The 21,005-nt window shown below is 35.2% G+C and overlaps 1 protein-coding gene across 1 annotated transcript in view; it reads left to right on the top strand.

Annotated features, from left to right (window-relative positions):
* ak5 (adenylate kinase 5) overlaps positions 1 to 21,005 on the top strand; it is a 97,552-nt gene that overhangs the window by 71,130 nt on the left and 5,417 nt on the right. The window contains exons 9-11 of the mRNA XM_005811454.2: positions 744 to 783; positions 2,234 to 2,278; positions 11,873 to 12,036. Of these exons, the coding sequence (XP_005811511.1) occupies positions 744 to 783; positions 2,234 to 2,278; positions 11,873 to 12,036 (249 nt within the window). The remainder of the gene's footprint in view (positions 1 to 743; positions 784 to 2,233; positions 2,279 to 11,872; positions 12,037 to 21,005) is intronic.

Raw genomic sequence — 21,005 nt, 5'->3', positions numbered from 1 at the left:
AAACTCAAATCTAATTCTCAGGCTTGTCGAATTTTGTAAACAGTTTTTCATGGAGAGCCTTAAATTATTAATTAAATATCTTTGTTTCTGCAAATGCAACATTTGTCATCAAGGTTCTTCAACTGCTGAGACCAAAAAGATTGTTTATCAGTGAGAAATAAATATGAATAAATTCATATTTATATGCAGTGCAATGGGACACAACAATTTCCTTTTTTAAATAGTTGCTGCTTCGATTGTTTGACATGGCAGCACAGCAAATAAAAACTAATGGAAATGCTAAATAAATAGTAGGTTTCAATTAGCTTCTTTTAAAGCAAAAAATAAACACCCTTGTTGAAAAATCTGGATATGAGGACTGGAAAATGTACTTAAAAGAATAAAAACATAATTTTTTATTTAGCCTGACCAAAACTATGCTCTACAGACATTTAACTCATGAAATTTGAACATGTAATCTAATTTCATCAAATAAAACAAAGTGCTAAACTGCTGCTTAGTTTAGCACTTGTTCTGGGTTGTCAAGTAAACCAACAAGAGTTTCTCCATGCAAACTAAAAAAAGAAGTAAATGACCATAATGAAGATGAATAAAACAATTCGCATTTGACGTTGGACACAATAAACAATATTTAAACTTGTGGCAACTTGTGAATTATTTCAAAACTGACTGAATTTCTAAAAAAAAACAAATAATCAGATTAAAACACAACAGTTAACATCTTAGCATCTCTCTTTCTCCAGGCTGATGAAGAGGAGGAGTACGCTGAAGGAGCCACAGAAAGTAAGTTTACTAGATATACTAATTAAAAATGAGCAAGAAAAAATAACTTCTACGCCATACTTTCTGTCCCAGCTGCTGATTTAATTAGAAACAGCCTTTTATCTGGAAATGCCAAAAGTGTCGCAGCATTATTAGCATTATTGACCAGATGCATGAATAAACGTCCCTCTACGGCCAGAGTGAGTTTGGGTTTGTCGTTCTGCATCAACAGTATTGACCGGCTAATATCTGGGGAGAGCAGTCAGTAGATTCAGGACCGATGTCCGCTCATCTCCAGCAGACGGCCTTGAAAACAAACTCTGCATTCATGATACTTGAAGATCTGCACGAATGACATGCAGCGAGGCTTTAATATTGGTCCGTTTTATTATTCATGCTCATAAAAGTTTAAATTAAAATACCTTTACGGCTGTCACAGAAATAAATTTTCCTGCATGACACATTGTTCCAGAAATTATTGCGATAAACAATAATATCCATTTGAGACCGTTTTCAATAAAAACATTAATGCAAGTTCACTCTCTCAAATATAAATACACTAACTTCTATAAGAACATTTAACACTGGCACTGGAAAATATTTTAAATATCCAAAATAAATAAAACAAACAAAGCAATAGTAAGTAAAATGTATTATGAAGTCACTGTGACCAAAATTACTCACAAAAAATATTTACCATTAACCTTTGACAGGGAAAACAGGCAAAAGTGGCAGGTAGTGCAAACTAACTGCTTTGTACTGGGTAACAAATTTTTGCTGCATTTTAAAGGGGAGCAACTCTTTGACGACTACTGTCCACATGGAAATTATTAATCTCATTTTAATTGATTTATTGCTTATTGTAACTTTTTTAACTTTCCTGTTAAGTCAGGTGAGAACTTAGTTATTATGCCTCCTTGAACAGGTTAGTATCGGTTTATTCTCACATATCGTGAAACATTTGGTGAAAGTATGAGCTTAAACTATCTTTACTTTATGAATATTAAGCAACTGCACATCTAATCAGCAAGTTTCAACAAAAACTGTCTTTTTGGTAAAAAAAAAAAAAAAAATTAATTTCTGTTTTCCACTGAATCTTAATTTTATAAGGATTTTTAAAAAATTCAGCACAAAAAATAAAAAGTGTTGAATGGGATTTCTATCTAAAGGAATCTTTAAATATCCAGTTTGACATTTTTATTGTTGCATTAAAAAAAAAAAAAAAAAGACTGAAAAGGAGAAAGATTCTGTGCGTCTTGTGAAATGTGAAATGTTTGAGTTGTGACTCGTTCTTACTTTGACATTTTTAAGTGAACTGTTCACTGTCCAGGTTTGATTTTCAGGTCGTCACCTTTTAAAATGAAAATCTGGTTTTCAGGTCATAGAAAAAAAGGTTTATCAAAAAGGCAACAAAGATTTATATCTTGGTCTGGATCAAATGTTTGAACACTTTTTTTGGTCCCTTCGGCAGGTCGCTGCACAGAAAAGAAGAAACCAAAGGTCATCTTTATGATTGGTACGTAAACTTTAAAACACTCGTAAACCAACGCCTTATATGATTATACAAAGGATGTAATGTATGGAGGGTCAGGAGTGACAAAAGAATGTGGATTTCAGGAATATCAGACGAGGCCACAACCGTCTCCTCATAAAAGAACAAATGGAAACAGTTTCCGTCTTCCTGATTACTCACATCTTGTTCAATCTCTTAACACCTTGGTAAAAAGCAATCTAGTCAAGAAACGCCATCATTCCTGTGAGGAGAGTTTGCTGACATACTGTCCCCATGTGGGATGCAAAAGCTTTTGAGAAATATTGTCCTATATATATATAAATACACCATAAGATGCCCTCTCCCCTCTCTGGATGTCATATCCATTTCCTGTAGCCTCAGGAAAACACAGAGTCCTCCCAGGAGACCTTTCATATCCCACCCATCACCTGTCTGACTGGCTGTCCACTGGATGGAGCTTCATCACATTTACCAACAGCAGATTCTGCCCTGGGCTGCAAATAACCACTAAACATATTCCTCCCCGCAAACACAACCAACATTATTCAAACTCTCACACACAGAGTCACAGACTATTCAGGACACCTAGACATCCTGCAGTCCATTAGTGGGTCCTACCTTTTTATTTTAGTGTCTAAATTTGTATTCTCCAGTATATTTTTCTATTTTTTACTGCACTTTATTTATGTTTGCATAGGTGCACAATTGTTTGTCCGTACAGCACCTTGAAATTAGGGATTTAATGCAAGAGAAACAATAATAAACTATATTATAGCTCTAATATAAAAACTTATTTGAGTAAAAGTGCATTATGTCTGTTCCATAAATTACTTTCTTCATGACAGAAACAACTTTATCTTGGTGAGACATTTGTTGTCTCTCTTGGTGAGAATAGAAACATTTTTATCTTTTGGTCCTTTCAGATTAAGATGCTCTACATCACCGTCAAGACCACATTTATTTTAGTGAGACATGAAGAATATAAATCTGTGCAGCGGTCATCCATTCTGCAGCTCATCCAGTGTCATCTTTTGTAAACAACAGCAAACACGAGAGGAGTTTCACAAAACCAGGAGAGCGGATTAAGCCAGATATCTGCCTGCTCCAGACCAGGCTAACAACCAGGCTTAGTTAAGACATACATTAGGTTAAAGTTTTTTATTTGAGCAAATGACGGGTATTATTTTGATGCTTCGTTAGTTTGGAAATGCATATTTCCAAACCTTTTAAGTCGATAATTCCTTAATATTTGTGAAAAAGTTCTTGTTCTATTGGTAGATAAAATAACTTGTTGAAAAAATGTTTTATAAGTTAAATAATCTGCCGGTGGAACTGGAACTTTTCAATCAATATTAAAGAATTAGCGACTTAAAACAATCTGCTATAGCTTGCCAAAAAAGTTACTTGCAAGTTAGCAAACTTGAAATAAGACAAACTAAGATATTTGCACTAGAAAGTAAATCAAAAATACTTGGTAAGATTTTGTGTTTTTGCAGTGAAGTGATAACAGGATGGATGATTAGTGTATCCCCTAATGGCCCCTGATACCCTGACCAGGGGCCATAATCTGGAGAAATATGGGTTTTGTTCTAATATTTGGTGTTGAAGAAGATAAACCATAAATAAAAGCTCTCAATTTACCAATTTGTGTTTATAAAGACCATCACCTGTAGTCACGAGATGAAGAAAATGATGAGATCCTAAATACCAGTTTACTGAAATCAGCTTTCTCCGTAACGTAGCCAGACTTCCCCTTAAACTTAAGAGGTGCAGGGAGTTTCCAATATCAGACAGATAGACTTAAGAGTCTAAATAATTTATTCCAAGCCGGTTAAATCAAGATGTTCGACAATCACCACTAGGCGAAAGGACATTACACTAAAATTCAGACATATAACCAGATTAGAGGGGCAGTAGTCTTGGAATATAGTCGTTTCTAATCAATTTGAGATAATTAAAAGGAGTTTATTTTCCAAATAACTTCCTTTCTCAGTAGTTTCTTTCCAAAAACGGATCCAATAAAGTCCAGTTGGCTTATATTACCGAGTGATTTAGTAACCAGGAAGGGCAGTTTACCGAATGCAAAAGCTTTAAATAAAGAAAATAGACTGAGCAGGAGAAACGTATGTGCTGTATTTCTCATCATACTTTCTGCATGACCACAAATAGTCATAAAATGAGGAAAATGTTAGCAGAAGTGGTCATCCACTCATTAACCGTTTTAAAAACTGCTCAGAGACACATCCGAGTCTGCTGGGCGACTCTTCCTCGATGCCCATGCTGACATTTCCCTCCAATTATCTGCTGCTGCAAAGGAAAAGCTTTTCCTGTCTGGCTTTGCATCAGCTTCTGAAATATTCAGACAAACTGCCGTTAATTAAGATCAGAAAGGATTTAGCTTGTTAGTTTTTGTGAAAAGGGGTTGAAACACTCCAGTGCGACACCAATTCCTCACATGGAGGCTTATTAAATGACAAATTCTGATGTTTTTTACCAACACCCAATCAAGGCTGGACACTTAAGAGAGGAAAACAGTTCATTAAATAATTTGTAGAAAAATAAAATAAACAGATACTTACATGCTATTAAACTGTTATTCTAGAAAAGCAGAATCAAAATAGTTCTAAAACTAATATTCATTGCTATAAAAAATATTGACTATAAATGGTCTAAAAGCTGTTAAATAAAATCTAACTAGATTAAAAACTAAGCAGTGATCAAGCTTTTAACAAAAACTAACCGTCTGTTGAACAGTAGCTGCTTTTCCATTACAAATGTGTGCAAATCTTTGTTTATAATCTGCTAATGTTGGAAAAGAAAAAAGCTTTTTCACAACTGCAATGTTTCCATTAAAAAGGAAATGAAATTAAAATCACACGAGAGTAAGCTTGTTCTCGCTGTAAGTCATTAAAATCATGGCAGCGATGCATGTAAACACGAGACATTCATAATTCAGCCATAGTGCTAGCCTTCATCTCGTTATCGCCAATAGCAACATCAACATGTTGATCATGTGATGCGAAAAGAAAGTTTCTATTGCAGTTTTGCAAAAATACATTCGTTCTGCTACAGCTGGAAAAAAAACACCTCATCCTAGTGGAAAAACTTTCTATCATAAAACGTGAGGATTTTTTAGAAATTGCCACGTTTCCATAAAGCAAATTTATTTTTGTAATTTCAATTTGGGCAATTTTATGGTCAGTGGAAACACAGTTAATGTTAGAGAGCAAAAACAGTGTGTAGCATTATTAGCTTAAAGAAGAGATTTATTAATAAAATGTCTGTCAAACACACTAGATTAGGACACTGTAAAAGCATTATTATGCATCTGCATCTAAGAAATACTTCTATCAACAACGTGAAAATCTCAGCCCTTTCTGCTTGACTTAACATCTATATAGTGTAGAGCTGATCTGTTGATTATTGTTTTTGTATTAACTAAATATTGTAGAGCAAAAAGTGTTTAATAAGATCTTTTTTACAGAAGCAAGAACTATGATGCTTGAGAAGTTCTGGACAGAACAGATTTAAAGACATGTTTTTTTATATCTTAAATGCAAAATGTGTATTTTGTTGTATATATTTTGGCATATTTACTCATCTAAGAATATTATTCTTTCAGCAAAAGGCATTTTTTGAGTCTCTGTACACCAGTTAATGATTACTTGATCACTAAATTAGTTGTTGATTAGTTTAGTAATTGATTAATCACGATTACGGTAATTGTTTCATGCCGCTAAAAAAATAATAACAGTCGCCTCTATTCAATACATTCTACTTTATCCAATTGGTACATAACCAACCTAAAACCAACTCAGACAAAGAACATGTCCCCGTCATGGTGCAATGCTCATAAATTAGCCAAGATTACTAATAATCATTGTTTGAAGGTTAAATCAATTAACTAATCAATAAGCCTTTGAACAGAGAAGAACCAGATATTGACCAATCAGAATTACTCTTTAGATCTACATGAAAACACTTCGTTACCCTGAGATTTAATTTAGAAAATAAAAACCATAGTTTTAGTCAGTCGTATATGGTATTAGTGTCACCTACGTGTTATTTCCTGATTGAATTGTGCAGCAGTAGAGCGTTTATAGACGCTGCAGTCCTCATCGCCGCTGTTCTGGGTTCAGTTTTTGATTTTTAGACTTTCTCTGCCCATTTCCTCTCCAACAATAAAAAACCTGTAGTAGGCGTGCCGTGGTGGCGTAGCGGTTAGCGCGACCCATAATTGGAGGCCTTGAGTCCTCGACGCGGCCGTCGCGGGTTCGACTCCCGGACCCGACGATATTTGCCGCATGTCTTCCCTCCTCTCCTTCCCCGTTTCCTGTCAGCCTACTGTCATATAAGGGACACAAAAGACCCCCTGGAGGGGTAAAAAAAACAGTAGTGCCAAGAAGAAATAAAAAGAGCTGCTTTTCATTAAAAGTTGTGCATAAAGTTTTCTTCCATTTAAATTTTGCTCACATACTTCCAGCTGGTGGAAAACTTTTTTATATAGTAAAAGGAGAGATTATGGCTTTTGAGAAAATACTAATGTGAAATTATAAGGATTTTATGCAAATTTCTCTTCATTTCTGTCTCTTATCCTGTCTGCTGCTCTTGCTTTCATTCCTCTCATTATGGTCTCTTCTGTCTGCAAAGAAATTACCATTTTATTCCCTTAATTGCCTTACATTTAAAGAGTGAAATCCCTGCTGCTGGGAAATATTTTGTCATGTGAAAAGATGCAATTTGCAAGCAGAATCCTCTGTGTTATCAGTCCTATTTTCCTCAGAAATACTTTGATCTTGTTAGGATTTAAAGGATTAATTGATGAATCAACCACAGATTATAAATGTAAGAAGTTAAAATTGTTTAATCCTATTGTAGGTTTATCAAAAATGATTCAAATCACAAACTGTGGCATAAAAAAACCACTTACACTGAACAAGTTTGATTATGTTGAGTGGAAAGTTTGGTAAAACTAAATTTAAAGTAGAAGATGGACCGATTAATGTTCTGAATATTGTAACACTGACCTTGCAGCAACTGATTCGATTTCTTTAAAACAAAAATTGCTCACAAGTTAAATAAGATCAGTAGATTTTGGGTGAATTAAAAATCTAAAAGTTGATGGTGAATGTTTTCGGTTTTCTCCGAACCAACGCAGGATATATAAAGAAATTAAATCCTGCAAGTTGTTGGAAAACTACAATAAGAAAAGAAAAAATATATCAGATGGTATTCTGTAAGCAGTTAATTTAAAATATATTGCAGGATTGTGCAACATGACAGCTGGGAGAAAACCAAAAGTATTTTTATTGTAGTCGCAGGCATTTACAGCTATTTTCCTTTTTGTTGGTTTACACTATTTGTGCTTCTGTTTGCAAACTGTTTAAAGCAATAAACTAATTTTGCATCTTCTTCACTCAGTCATACATCCACACTGAAGAGCCACAACAGAAAATAATGGAGTTGGTCCAAAGGTATAGTCAAAGTCTAGCATTCCCTGACTAAATATAGAAAACTGAGTTTATTTTATTTCAATCTTCTTGAACATCAAGCTACAACATTTCTGAAAAAAAAAACTACACTTTTCATATATTAGTATATTTGTCAAAAAGTTAAACATTTTAACCGTCAATATTTTGGTTTTTTAATTTCTGCATGAAACATGAAAAAGCTCAAGAGTAAATTCACCATTTTTAGGCGAAATTAAGATGAATTAATTAATGAATTACATCTTAAGGTCTTATTTAGATATCAGTAAACAGAACAAAAACACAGATTTTTATCATGTAGAAACAAAAACATAATGATCACAAACCTTACTTTAAATAAACTATCTTTAGCCCCTATTTGTTTTTACTTGTAATAGATTCTGAAATGGAGATGATCCAAGCCAAAACAATAAACTAAATAGATGTATATAAAATCTGAAAGCTATGAAAGTTTTGTCAAGTTACATTTCTTCAACTTAAATATTCAAAACAGAAAAAAGGACACTTTTTCAGACTCAAATTTTTAGATTTTTCTCATTTTGAAATGGAAGAAGTGTACAAACCCCGAGAGAAAAAAATAAGTCATACTGAAAATAACTTATTGCTGATAAAAAATGAATCCTGTAAGCTTTAAAATCTGTAGTTTTCCACAAAAGTTCCCAATTTTTGACTTTATTTTAGTTTAAGCAATGACATTGTGGAATCAGTGGTGCATTTTGCATTTTTGGGGTTAATTTAAATATAATTTAAAGCAGATAAAGATCAGGAAATCGACAACTGATCAGGGTTTTACTCGCCTCCCAATAATCATGAAATCCTGCTAAAAGATGCCAAACTGACTCAAATTTGACTATTTTTTGGAGTTTAACATCTTGTTTCTGTTTCCATTAAGCAACATATTTACATGATTAGATTATGGGTGAATTTTAACAAAAACTGAAGAAACAAAAACAAAAAAGGGATATAGAGGGGTCATGATTTTGAAACTTTCCCTCAGAATAAAAGTGTTTTACACCTGAGGGAATCGGAAACTAAAACTGTTTATTACAGATTAAAGCCAACAGCACAAACATTAAAGAAAATTTACTTTTACACCAACAAAAATATTAATAAATGTAAATTTAATAAAGATGAAGAAGGCGGTCGTCTCTCCTCCTTCAGTGTGTGCGTGTGTGTGTGTGTGTGTGTGTGGGTGTGGGTGTGTGTGAGCGTGTGGGGTGTGTGTGTGTGTGTGTGTGTATTCACTGCCAATGATCAGCCCCTGTGTGAACAACTGAGGCATCTTAATTAGTGGAGGCAATCAGCCTGTCTCTGCTTCTACCCATTTATCATTTAGGTTTAAATATTAGCCACTAAAACATGAAGGAAATGATTACGCAACAGAGCAGAATTAGGAAATTAAATTTGATCTGTGATTTTTCTTCATTTTTCCACCTTCCTTGCCTCGTGTAACACGACTCTTCTTCCCCTCTCTCATTTATTTCCTGTCACTTTGTGTCCCATCATGTTCACACACATTCTGGGATGTTTCAGTTCATCAAATCTGAGAGAAAATAGATGCTGGATGAAATAAATCTGGAAAAAAAAGTACATTTGCAAGTTTTGGTCTTTCATAACTGGATTTTTTTTTTGCTGAAAGTCAATCAGTTTTTTGCAGAACAGAGTCGATTTTAGCAGAATTGATGCAATCGCTTTCTTTTGTTCCCCCCTTTACTGTAGCTTTTGTAAACCTAAAAACTCACATCAAAGTCAGCATAAAATGCTTCGGACTGGAAAAAATGCTTTAAAAAGCACTAACTCTGTTAGTTTCTACCTCTAAGTAGAAACCGAACTGTATAAATCTGATAAAACAGGAATAATAGTGATTTCTGTAATGTTATTGTTAAACTTTATCATATTTTTAGTTTTTCTACTTATTCTAATTTTTGGATGTGACATTTACTTTGCTATAATGGTTCATTTATTTTAACTTCTGGATAAATTGTTGCCACTTATTTCTTAGATTTTATTTACATCTTTTATTTCCATTTATCTCTTCCTCCAGCTTCTTTTTATAGTCTATCTTGCTGTGAACACAACAGTTTGACCTCAGTCACATGAAATAAGTATTAATTTTGGTATATTTTTTAAATTTCAAATTGGTACATAAACTTATCGACAGCAAGAAATACAATAATTTTTTGATCATATAAATGTTACATGTAATATCTGGATGCAGTGGTTTGATTTTTCTGGTGGATTTTCTCAAATTATTATGATGTCAAAATTATACAAATAATCTAGTGTAATCTGGTTTCTAGTTTTAAAGCATGTTTGAGGCTCAATCAGTAATTTTATTTTAAGCTTACTTCCTTTTTTTCTGACGTTTTTCTCCAATAATAACTCACAGCTGTCAGAAAATTGAAAAGAAAGCTACTTAAATATATATTTTTTATTTCTTTTTTAAAAAGAGCCAAAGAAAAGAGAGATTAAAATTGGAAAAGAATTTATTTTTAAGCTGTAACCCATCCATTTCCTCTGGGTGCTCAACATTGTATAAAGAATATAAATTAACTGCTTTTATCCAATCTAAATGCATCCTGCTAGCTGTTAAAACGTTCAATCGGTGCTTTTTGATAAAAGTGCAAGATAAATCTATAATCTCTTGTTTCCTTTGGGCCTCTGAGGCGAGCTTACGTCGGTCTGCTCTCTCTGAGGAAACGGAGGCGAGGACGTTTTGTTTCTGCATGTGAGCAGAGAGCAGTGACAGTCGAACTCCAGGAGGATATCGATGAATATAAAGCACCAGCTTTTATTACTTGGCTCCAGGCTGCTTTTGATAAATCATCCAGCTTCTGCCTTTCACCTGCAAGCGTTAAATCAGCCTGCAGGGGTTTCCTCTGACCTTAAACCCAAACTAGAATGCAATTAGTAAATGGAAACGGCTTTATCGTGCGTATTTGTATGTAAATGTCGCCGTCTTTGTTTTCCTCCTTGGTTTTGTAATCTGTAAAATATGAGCTGCATATAAATTCAGGCGCTGAGAGGATGGTGAGATCCATCTGAGCGGGAAAGATGTGTTCAAAACTAGAATGCAAAATATGCCACATCTGACCAGCTGCAAACTGAAGGCTTCTGGTCATTCAAGACATGCAGGTTATTTAATATTCATAATAATGTTGTGAACCATGAATCCATGAAAATTAAAGCTGACACAAGTGAGAATAACCTTTTCACAGTAGCTTTCAACACCTTGTATTATGCAGGGCAGCCATTTTGGATTTGGAGGTCAGTGCTGGACCGTATTGGTGTGTGAAATGGACTTGGTATTTGGTAAAAAGTCTACTCAATCAGTCACTGAGTAACTGATCAAAAACATCAATTATTAAAGATTTTAAAAGTTACACAATTAGACTAAAGTACAAAGTTAAGTGGAAATGTTGGTATTTTACATGTCAAAATTAAAATAATTTATATAAATAATTACAAAATTACAAAATGAGGCAGAAGAAATTTTTCCAAATCAGTTTCTTTCAATAAAAAAACCCTTATGAAACTTTAGTAAAAACTGCGTGTGTGTCTGGTGAATTTTTGATTAAAACATGTTTGATTTTCATTCACTGGGTATAGAATCCAGACATTTTACTCAACTAAGAGTAGCAATACTTCATAATAAAATTACTCAAGTAAAAGTAACTGCAGCACAGAAAAAATACTTCTTAAAGTAAATTTTTGCCAAAAGATTAACCGAGTAAATGTAACTCTGGGTTTAAACAACATGTGTTCACTGCAAATATACAACTTGGTTAGACTTTTTACTTAATTACAGCAAAATAAATAGATAATTTTGCCATTTTAGACAGGTATGTTTTGTTAGACATACTGATAATTATTTGTTTTCCTCCATTATGTTGCTTCTGTATTGTTATTCCCTCTGTGTTTTCACTCCTAAAATAAAACGTAAGTGCCCACACACAAACCGAGCTCACTCACTCACCATCCTCATCCTCTTACTGCCTCCTCCATGCTCTTCTCTCACCTTTCAATTTCCTCCACTTCATCCTGTCTGCGCTGCGGGTCGTTCCCCGCGGCTGCTGAGGGTATTGACTGATCTCCGTCTGTGTCTCAGGCGGGCCGGGTTCGGGGAAGGCTCTGCAGTGCGAACGGCTGGAGGAGCGGTTCGGCCTGCGCCGCGTCACCCTGGGCGAACTGTTGTGTAGCGAGATGCAGTGTCACAGCGAAAGGGGGCGCCACCTACAGGACGTTCTGGAGAGAGGAGAGAAACTGCCAGAGGTCAGTCTTTGACTTTGCACTGAGATTTAATGTGACAGACTAACATAAGTAATAATATAGAAGGAAACAAAAAATATTTTTAAAGAATCTGAAAAGTGTGGTGTGCATTTATATTTAACCTCCCCAGAGTTTTTTTTTTCTAAACCAATGAAGGCATGCAAAAGCCATGACGGCGTATTAACACTAATATAAATAGAAAAATAAACAAATTTAAATTTCAACCAAAACCTTTTCCAGAAAAAACAAGTAAATTTCTCAGCTCCACAAGTCAAAATTGCGAGAAAACGCAAATTTTGAAATCTCTTGAATTTTCTAGAAAAAACGTAACAACATATAACCTGATGACCAATAACCTGAACAACAGATCAAAAACAATAAATATCTTTGTTTTTGACTGAAAATGTTGCTTATTTTGTCGATATATTGCTTTTGATTAAAATGTAATTAACTACAAATCCTGCAATTAAGTCAATTAAACATTTTAATTGATAGCAGGGAGATTAGGCTAACATTAAGCTAATTTTTGTTGTTCATCTTTAGGTTTTTGTCTGGATTAAAACACCTGCAACTGCAACCATTAGTAATACAGTGACCATTTATACCTTTAAAAAAAAAAACAGAAAAACACTTTTTTAAATAAAAAAAGAAAAAATCTAAACCGAAAGGCACAGGAAGCTTCATTACATTCTTTTACTCGAGCTGGATTCTACACATTGTGCAAAACAAAAGCCAATTCAGCTAACAGAACTTTTTTATAGAAAAAAAAACTTGAAAAATGTTGTGATTTCATAGAAATGTCATCTGAGGATTAGATCACCAAAAGGCACATCTGGAGCAGATATGAGAGCAAACGATTCGCCGACTAAACAGAAGAATCAAAGCTTAAACATGTTGCACTAAAACAGACCGATGAATGGAGAACGGAGTCAACAAACCAAGACATGAAAGATTATTAAGGCATAAAGCTGTGAGACAAAAGATTGTTGATTCAGTATTAAAAGATTTCTCTCCTTGCTGATAACATGTTTTCCTGCCAAAGATTAATTTTGGAAATGAAGGAGGAAGGTCTGGGGGGGAACATTACACGCTCAAGACGGCTTAAAGTGGTTTACACAGAGATAGATCGGCTATGCAGCGTACAGTCGGAGCTGGTTGTGTGTTTACTGGAGATACACGCTGTGAAACCACATGTGATATGATAAGATTAAAATCCAATCCAAAAAAAAACTGGTTTTGTTCCTGGAATCCAATCAGGCAACCAATAAAGGTGATTTCATTACTGGGGTGGTAATGGTGTGAACTCCGCTCTTCCTAAAAGGAATAAAAAAAAGAATCTGGACAAACTTCCAAAAAACTGCAGAACAGCTGAAACACTGAGTTCCTATAAACCTAGACTAAAAACCCACCTGTTTAGAGTTGCTTTTGAAACTTAATAAAGGAACCAACTTTTTGATGCGTGATGACCGCACTTGGTAAATTGTAATGGTTTCTGGTTTTCTCAGATGTTGAATGTGTGTCGTCTACAATCAGAGGTGGGTAAAGTACCCAAACATTTTACTCAAGCAAAAGTAGCACTACTTTGACATATTTTTACTCAAGTAAAAGTAAAAAGTAGCCGTCCAAGAATAAAAAGAATTTGGTGAAAAGTCTACTCAGGTACCGAGTAACTGGTCAAATTATCAATGGTTTAATATTTAAAAATTACAACATTAGCTCGACCAAAATATAAAGTTAAGTGGAAATGTTGGTATTTTAAGGACCAACATGACAATAATTCATGCAATTAACGTTTCCAAATCACCTTCTTTCAATAAAAAACGTATGAAACTTCAACAAAAGTTTTCACACACAGGTGTGTCTGGTGAATTTTTGGTTAAAACATGTTTGTTCTTCATTCACAAGAGAATCCAGAAATTTTACTCAAGAGTAGCAATACTTTATAATAAAATTACTCAAGTAAAAGTAAAGTGTAGTACAAATACTCGTAAAAGTACCTTTTTCAAAAAAAAAAAAAAAGTTACTTGGGTAATTACTACCCAACTCTGTCTAAGGCTTTGGATTTTTGTGTTTTTAATAAATTGTAAAGCACTTTAAACTGCCTTGTTGCAGTTCAAAGTGGCCAAGCGTTACATAACATTGATCCCACAACTGAAACCATCTGTGAGGTTCTGCAGCTTCAGTTCTCTGAGTTTAGAAGCAGCCATTTCTTCCTTCACTATTCCTGCCTTCCAGGTAACCTACTACAGTGCGCAGTGTTATTGTGCACTAAATCTTACATCCAAACTGATAAACATTGTGCACATATGTAGATTTTTATCAGTTTGACAAATAGCGCAGCCCTGAAAGGAGTAATATTTCTCATTGCTACAGGTTTCTCTGGTATTTCAAGGCTCCTAAATGAGTCCAGTTTCCAAAAGTTTATAAACCACTTGGTTCCGTTCACTAATAAGTGGTGAGGCTCGATTTAAATATTTAATTAATTCTCAAATTTTAAACCATATGAACAAAATATGCAACATTTTTGATTAAAAAGCAGTTTTGCTGCTAAATTATTGAATAAACATGCATAATAAGAATATTTATTGCTTTTAATCTGTTCTTTAGGTTATTCAACCATCATATTTGCTTTAAGTGTTATTTTACCCATCGACCTTTCAAGTGTTTTATGTAGCTTCTGTAGAAATGTGGACTTGGCAGCGCCTGTTTGCTGCTACATGCTTAGCATTGAGATGCTAATTTAGGTTTGACTAGCTTCACTAATAAGCTAACTGCTTTTAGCACAACTTGTACACAACAGTAATCTTTTTCAGCGTCTCATCCGATCGGTTTTTAAAAGCAAAAAATTTACCCGAGTAGGTCAAGAGAAACGGCTTTGTCCTCCATCGTTGTTGTTTGCGGATGCAGCTTGTGCGTCAGAGTTGGGGGCGTACCGGAAACACAATACAAACGGTTCCGGCTCGCTTTTAAAAGTGATTAATTGCATAATAAATTTACACATTTAGATCTATGTAATTAATATATAAATCAAAATGAACATGTTAAAGTCCCAGCCTACAAAGGCGTTTTAGAGACACTGCAGATAGAAAAAAGAAGTAAATTTCTACCAAAACTGTTGAAGAAAGTTTCTGAGATTAATCTCAGAATTTGAAGGGGTTTTTTGGGGGGTTGTGGGGAGGTCAACTACAACACTTCGAATACACCATCGTACCATTCCCTAGTAATGATATCTTAAATCTCAAATGGAGATTAGATTTTGCCCTGTCATGGACGGTCATAGCACATCTTAAAAAGCCTCTGACTGAAGACACATTTGTCGAATCACTGCATTCTTCTTTGCAAGATCATCTCCAAAGGTTCCAAAATCACCAGAAGAGAGCTAAACTTCTTTAGTGGCTTCCTCTTTTTTGAGCCACTTCATTTGATGCTGGTACTCCAATAGAAACAGAACTCTCCATCAACACCAAAGGACCTAAACCACGTTAAGGACAACTTGCCTTGTGACAATTTGCTGTTATGATGGAAAACATTGACTTGGTTCGATTAGGATAAAGGAAGAAATTTCATAAAATCAGAAATATCTTGAGCCATTAAAAATCCCAGAAGGTTTAAAATGTTTTCCCCCAGGGGGTTGATTGGATGTTGATTAACAGGCATTGGCTCAGTTTATGGTCACGCTGCACTGTGGGTTGGAAACACTTAAAGAGGTCAATAATTAAGACCTGCTCATGAAGTTTGATTTTATGTTTCACTGCCAACCTGAATAGAGGTACATCCGGATTTAAGCTACAACAACAGTTCAGATTTAGTTTGTTTTTTTTTTTTAAAAAGAGAACAAAAACAAGCTGTTTTCTTCATCCAGGCCTCCAGAGTGTCCTTTCATCCTCCAAGTGTAGAAAACTATTGATTCCTCCACTTGTGATGTTCCCTGCCTCCATCTGATGGATTTGTTTTGTATTTGTGGTTGACGGATGACAATTTCTCTCCCAGGGAGAGCTGCTTTGGTCCAATCACAGCAACAGCTTTCAAATCCAAACTGCCTCCCCTGGCATTACTCCAGTCCCTATTCTGGTCCACCTCTCCGTCTCCACACTCCTCCTGCTCCATCTAACGAAGTCCTGAGTTTCTGATTTTGTGTCTCCATCTCTTCAAGCACAGTTGAAGCCAATGAGGGGAGGGACTACAACCTGGTATGAGGTGCATTTACTGCTCCAGGATTTACTAATGATAATACACCTCACACTAGCTGCATTTCCATTAAACAGAATTGCACAAATTGAAATTCAGAAAATAAATTCTCGCCAATTTCAGAAAAAAAACTCAAGTTTTCAGATAAAAAGTTTCTGTTCTAGTAAGAGGTGGTTTTTCAGCTGTATCAAGATGGGTATATTTTGCAAAACTGCAATGGAAACACTTTTTTTCAAGTCACATGACTAACGATCGGATGTTACTACTGGTGAAAACAACAGAGAAAACAGGAAGTGGTAGGAGGATGATGGTGTGTTTTTGTTTTTATTCACATACTGTGCAGATGGCTCCACCACCAGAGCTCTCACGGCTCATAAAAAGGTGTGTGTCATTCTAACGTTGCTGGCTACGATTTCCCCAAAATGTCGCATATTTTAAGTATAATGGGATTTTCTCTCCAATCCTAAAGAAGACTAAAGAAGAGATCGTGGCTGAATTATGAATAAGTACGCCATGGTTTTTAATTACTTAATGTGTGAGCAAGCTTATTCACATACAATTTTAGTTTAATTCCTTATTTAGTGAAATAAGAAATGCAATCACGAAATTGGAATATTGACAGTGTTGAAATGAAACACATAGCAGCTAATGTTTTCTTGTAAATGCGGCAAATGGATATAAAATTGAGGTTTGCCTTTTGCTCATCTTCTGCACAGCCATTAGTCATTCTATCTAGTCGTCGTCCATCATTAGCCGCGTTTCTATTACACATGTGTAAAATGCTGTCACTATTCAGCTAAGAACAAATTTCGCAATTGCTGCGTTTCCATTAAATAATAACCGCAACGAAAACTCTAATATGAATAAGCTTGTTCACAAGAGAAGTAATTAAAACTCATTCCGTGGACGTGCTGTGGTGGCGTAGGGGATAGCGCGACCCATGTTTGGAGTCCTTGTCGTGGGTTCGATTCCTGGGCACGGCGACATTTGCTGCATGTCTTCCCCTCTTTCCTGTCAGCCTACTTTCATATAAGGGACACTAGAGCCCACAAAAGACCCCCTGGAGGGGAGAAAAAAAAAATCATTCCGCTCCATGACTCTACTTCTCGTCTTCTTCTTCTGGTTGTTGATCTTGTGATGCAAAAAAAAAGTATTTCCATTACAGTTTTGTGAAATAAACCAATTTCCGGCCACCTCATCCTAGCACCTAATTGCAAAAAAGCTTTTTAATTGAAAAAAACTTTTTAATTGGCGTGTTTGCATTAAGCTTCTTTATTTTCAAAATGTCAAATTGCGCAATTATATGGCATATGGAAAAGCAGCTACAGTGGTTTGGCTCATCCACAAAACAAGACATGTCCAAACTGGTCGAACAGGAGAGGATCATCATGGCTGATCTTCCCTCCTTCCAGGACTTGTACTGGTTCAGGAGATGATGAACTTTACTAATGCTATTCTTTTTTATTGAGATGCAGCTGAAAATAAAATAAAAAAGGGTTAAAGATGAGGCAAAATGTTGTGAAGTCCCTCCACACTGACCATTCTTCATAGAAGTACTAAATCAGCAATTTTCAAAAATAATGGTCACTTTATGATAAATATAAAAAATATAATAAGCACGCAATAAAATATAACTGCATGTGCAGTAAAATAACTCTTTGTCTTCATTTTATAATTTCTCTGGAAGTTTTAGGAACAATCAGGCTTGAGAACATAAACAAGCGCAGAACCGAGTTACAGGCTGCATAAAAACTCCCACACACAGATTTGCTTCGACTTTTATCGACTAGCAGGAAAATCCCGAACGTTTCAAGCTCAGCTCACGCTTAAGCCTCTTACCGCACATTAGGGCTGCGTCCTGTGTTTTCCAACATGAGAACTGCACTATGCTTTTTTTAATATATACACACAGAGAGAGAATAGAGGAAGACTGAGATTTAAGAGGAGGATTAATAATCCCACAGTGGGATTACCAAAGTGCTCCTCTCAAGGTTTTAAAGCAGAATCATTTGCAGAAAGCTCTCTCTGCAGAAGTTAAAGGGTTTTTTTATATCACAGTGAGATAAACTGCAGTCATGTGAAAACTAACAGCACCAGGAGAGTTGATTTGTTGACATGCTGCTACTGATTTGATGCATTTTTGATCATTGACCTGGACACAAATGCTTATGCTGCAATATATTTTCTGCTGCTGGCGAGGTGAAATTGTAACATAAATCACAGCTATCTGTTCCCTTCCTCTTCCAATCTGAACAGTTTTTCTACTGGAGGTCAGATTCAGCTGAAAAGCTTTTACACACCAAACGTTTATTCAGGGATGACAGTTCTGACTTTTTGAAAGAAAAACATCAAGCAAACATCAAGTAAAGTACAAATTGCAGAGCTTTTAGTGCACACAGCTTCCCTCAACACCACCATCTATAAAGGTTAAAAAAAAAAAAACTAAATCCACCTTCTAGCCTTGCTTTTGGACTGAAAGGAACCAAACTAAAACCTTAAAATTGCATCAACTTTCTGTTGATTACAAGATATATTAAGCTACATTCCTTAATAAATATCATTCAGAAAGTTTATAGTACTTTATTTTTACCAGCATAAATAGTAACAAAAGAGCAACAGGAATCATAATAATGGTTTGTGCATTAAAGATAATTTATTATGCTTCCTTGAACAAGTTAGCAAATGTCTATGGGCGAAACAAAACATGCTTATTACATTTTAAGCACAAAATAATTCTTAGATAATGAGGTTTTAGTCTTCTCAGGTTTGCCTATTTGCAGATCACTTCAGAATGAGCCCCACTCATCGTTTACACTCGCACCTGAAAATACCTCCAAACAGATGCCCAATTATACAACTATACATCTTTGAAAAGCAGAAGTGGAGCCTCCTGCACAACCAACAAGAATGCAGCAAGTGGTTTCTGGATAGTAAGTCAGCAACAAAAACACTTGTTTTTTCCAGCAGTCAATGTACAAAGCATACAGAGGTAAAACCAGCCAATCAAACGTGCTGGAACTCAGCGTGAGTTGCTAGGTAACGATGCAGTGTGGCTCAACAATAGAGGTTTTGAATAGGCTCATTTTCCAAACACCAAAAACATTAACTTATTGCCAAAAATCATCCATGTGGGATTTTTAAACACCTGGGATGTTTGTAGAAGCAGTTGACTCAAATGGAAATATAAAAACATACAAAATGTGAATTTTGCATGATAGGTCCACTTTAAAGGAGAGAAGGTGGAAAGTGTCCCAAAATTCAACTCTTACTAATAAATCGACCTGGAACTGAAACACTTTATGAGTCATTTAAAAAGCCCAGGAGAGATTGTTCTTCCTGAGGAACATTAAACATTCCTCAGGAAGCCACTGATCAGCTTCCACAGCACTGAAAGTATCCCAACTTACGCTGCTTTCCAGTTGTACTCAGAACTGGGAAATTCAGATTTTGTTGGGGAAAAAAGAAAACTGGAACGCCCTACAAAGTCGGATTTCCCACTGGGAAACTGGGAGCAACCCCGACTGTCCACAGTTACGACTTGTAAGGCCGACTTTGCATTTCAAAATGGCCGCTCCTTGTATCAACAGTATTAACCTTTGGTGGAAATGTGTATTTTACCAGAAACTTAAGTAAGAATGCGTCTAATATTAATGTTACTTGTAGCGCCTGGAATTTTAAATTGAAAATTAAAAGTTGTTTTTACTTAAAGAAAGTAAAGCTTAAAATTATGTTTGTAAGAGGTAATGCGAACAGTGTCTATTGAAATTCTGACTTCTTAACTAAAATGCTGTTACCTTGGGTCTAATGTCAAACCCAGCTCCAAGTTCTCATTTCCCAGGTAACTTAAACGCATCATAAATCCCAGATGCAAACAAGATAAATGAGCTTCCTCTGTCAGGTGGTTGAGCTCAATGTCAGGCAGCGGCATATAGAAATTATCACATTGGACTACGAAAATCACCAAGTTGAAAGTAACATCATTTTTCTCACAGTTAATTGTGAATTATTATCTTCCCACCTGCTTGCCAATAAATTAAACATGCAATATTTACTATAGCATCGCAGAAAAGAACTAAATTACTGTAGGTCTCAAAAAGCGTCTCAGACATTTGCCTTAAAGAAAAGTTGTGCAGTTTCCAAACTTTTTATTTAGGTCACATTGTTAGACCAAAATGCACACAGGAACTGAAAATTGTCATAAAGTATATCATTTAATTTGGGGAAGAAAAAAATATTTACAGGAAAAGAAACTGCAGGAGCCAGTAGAGAACAATGAAACCAGGGAGCAATACATGCGCTAAAGACTGGAGAAGATGAGCTAATCAGAAGCAAGTAAAAACAGCTGGGGGGAGAACAGGCGGAAGGAAATCAGGAGATGGAAAACATCTGAGAAGGAAGCAGACTGAAAGGGAAGGTGAAAGATAAGCAGAGCAGAGAAAATGGAGGAAGAAAAACCATGGAGCTAAACCTGGCACACAAACAATTAGCAGAAAAGATAACACTAACAAAAAAACCTAATGTGGAAAAACAAGAAATTATCAAAAAAAGAACACAAATGAAACCTAAAACTCAAACACCAATGGATCACGGCAATATACATTTTATTGTCTAAAAAAAGTTCTTAATGTATTTCTAACAACTAAAACAACGCACAACACAGGTGTTTCCCTGTTGCCACACACTTGACTTAATGAATGTGTGATTGACAGCCTTCTATTATTATTATTTTATTAAAAATGTAAGATAATATTCAGTAATTATGTTAAAATAAATCTCTTTTAAAA

This window comes from Xiphophorus maculatus, chromosome 6, assembly GCF_002775205.1.
Source record: "Xiphophorus maculatus strain JP 163 A chromosome 6, X_maculatus-5.0-male, whole genome shotgun sequence".
Lineage (NCBI taxonomy): Eukaryota > Metazoa > Chordata > Actinopteri > Cyprinodontiformes > Poeciliidae > Xiphophorus > Xiphophorus maculatus.
This window is presented reverse-complemented; position numbering and strand designations above follow the sequence as displayed.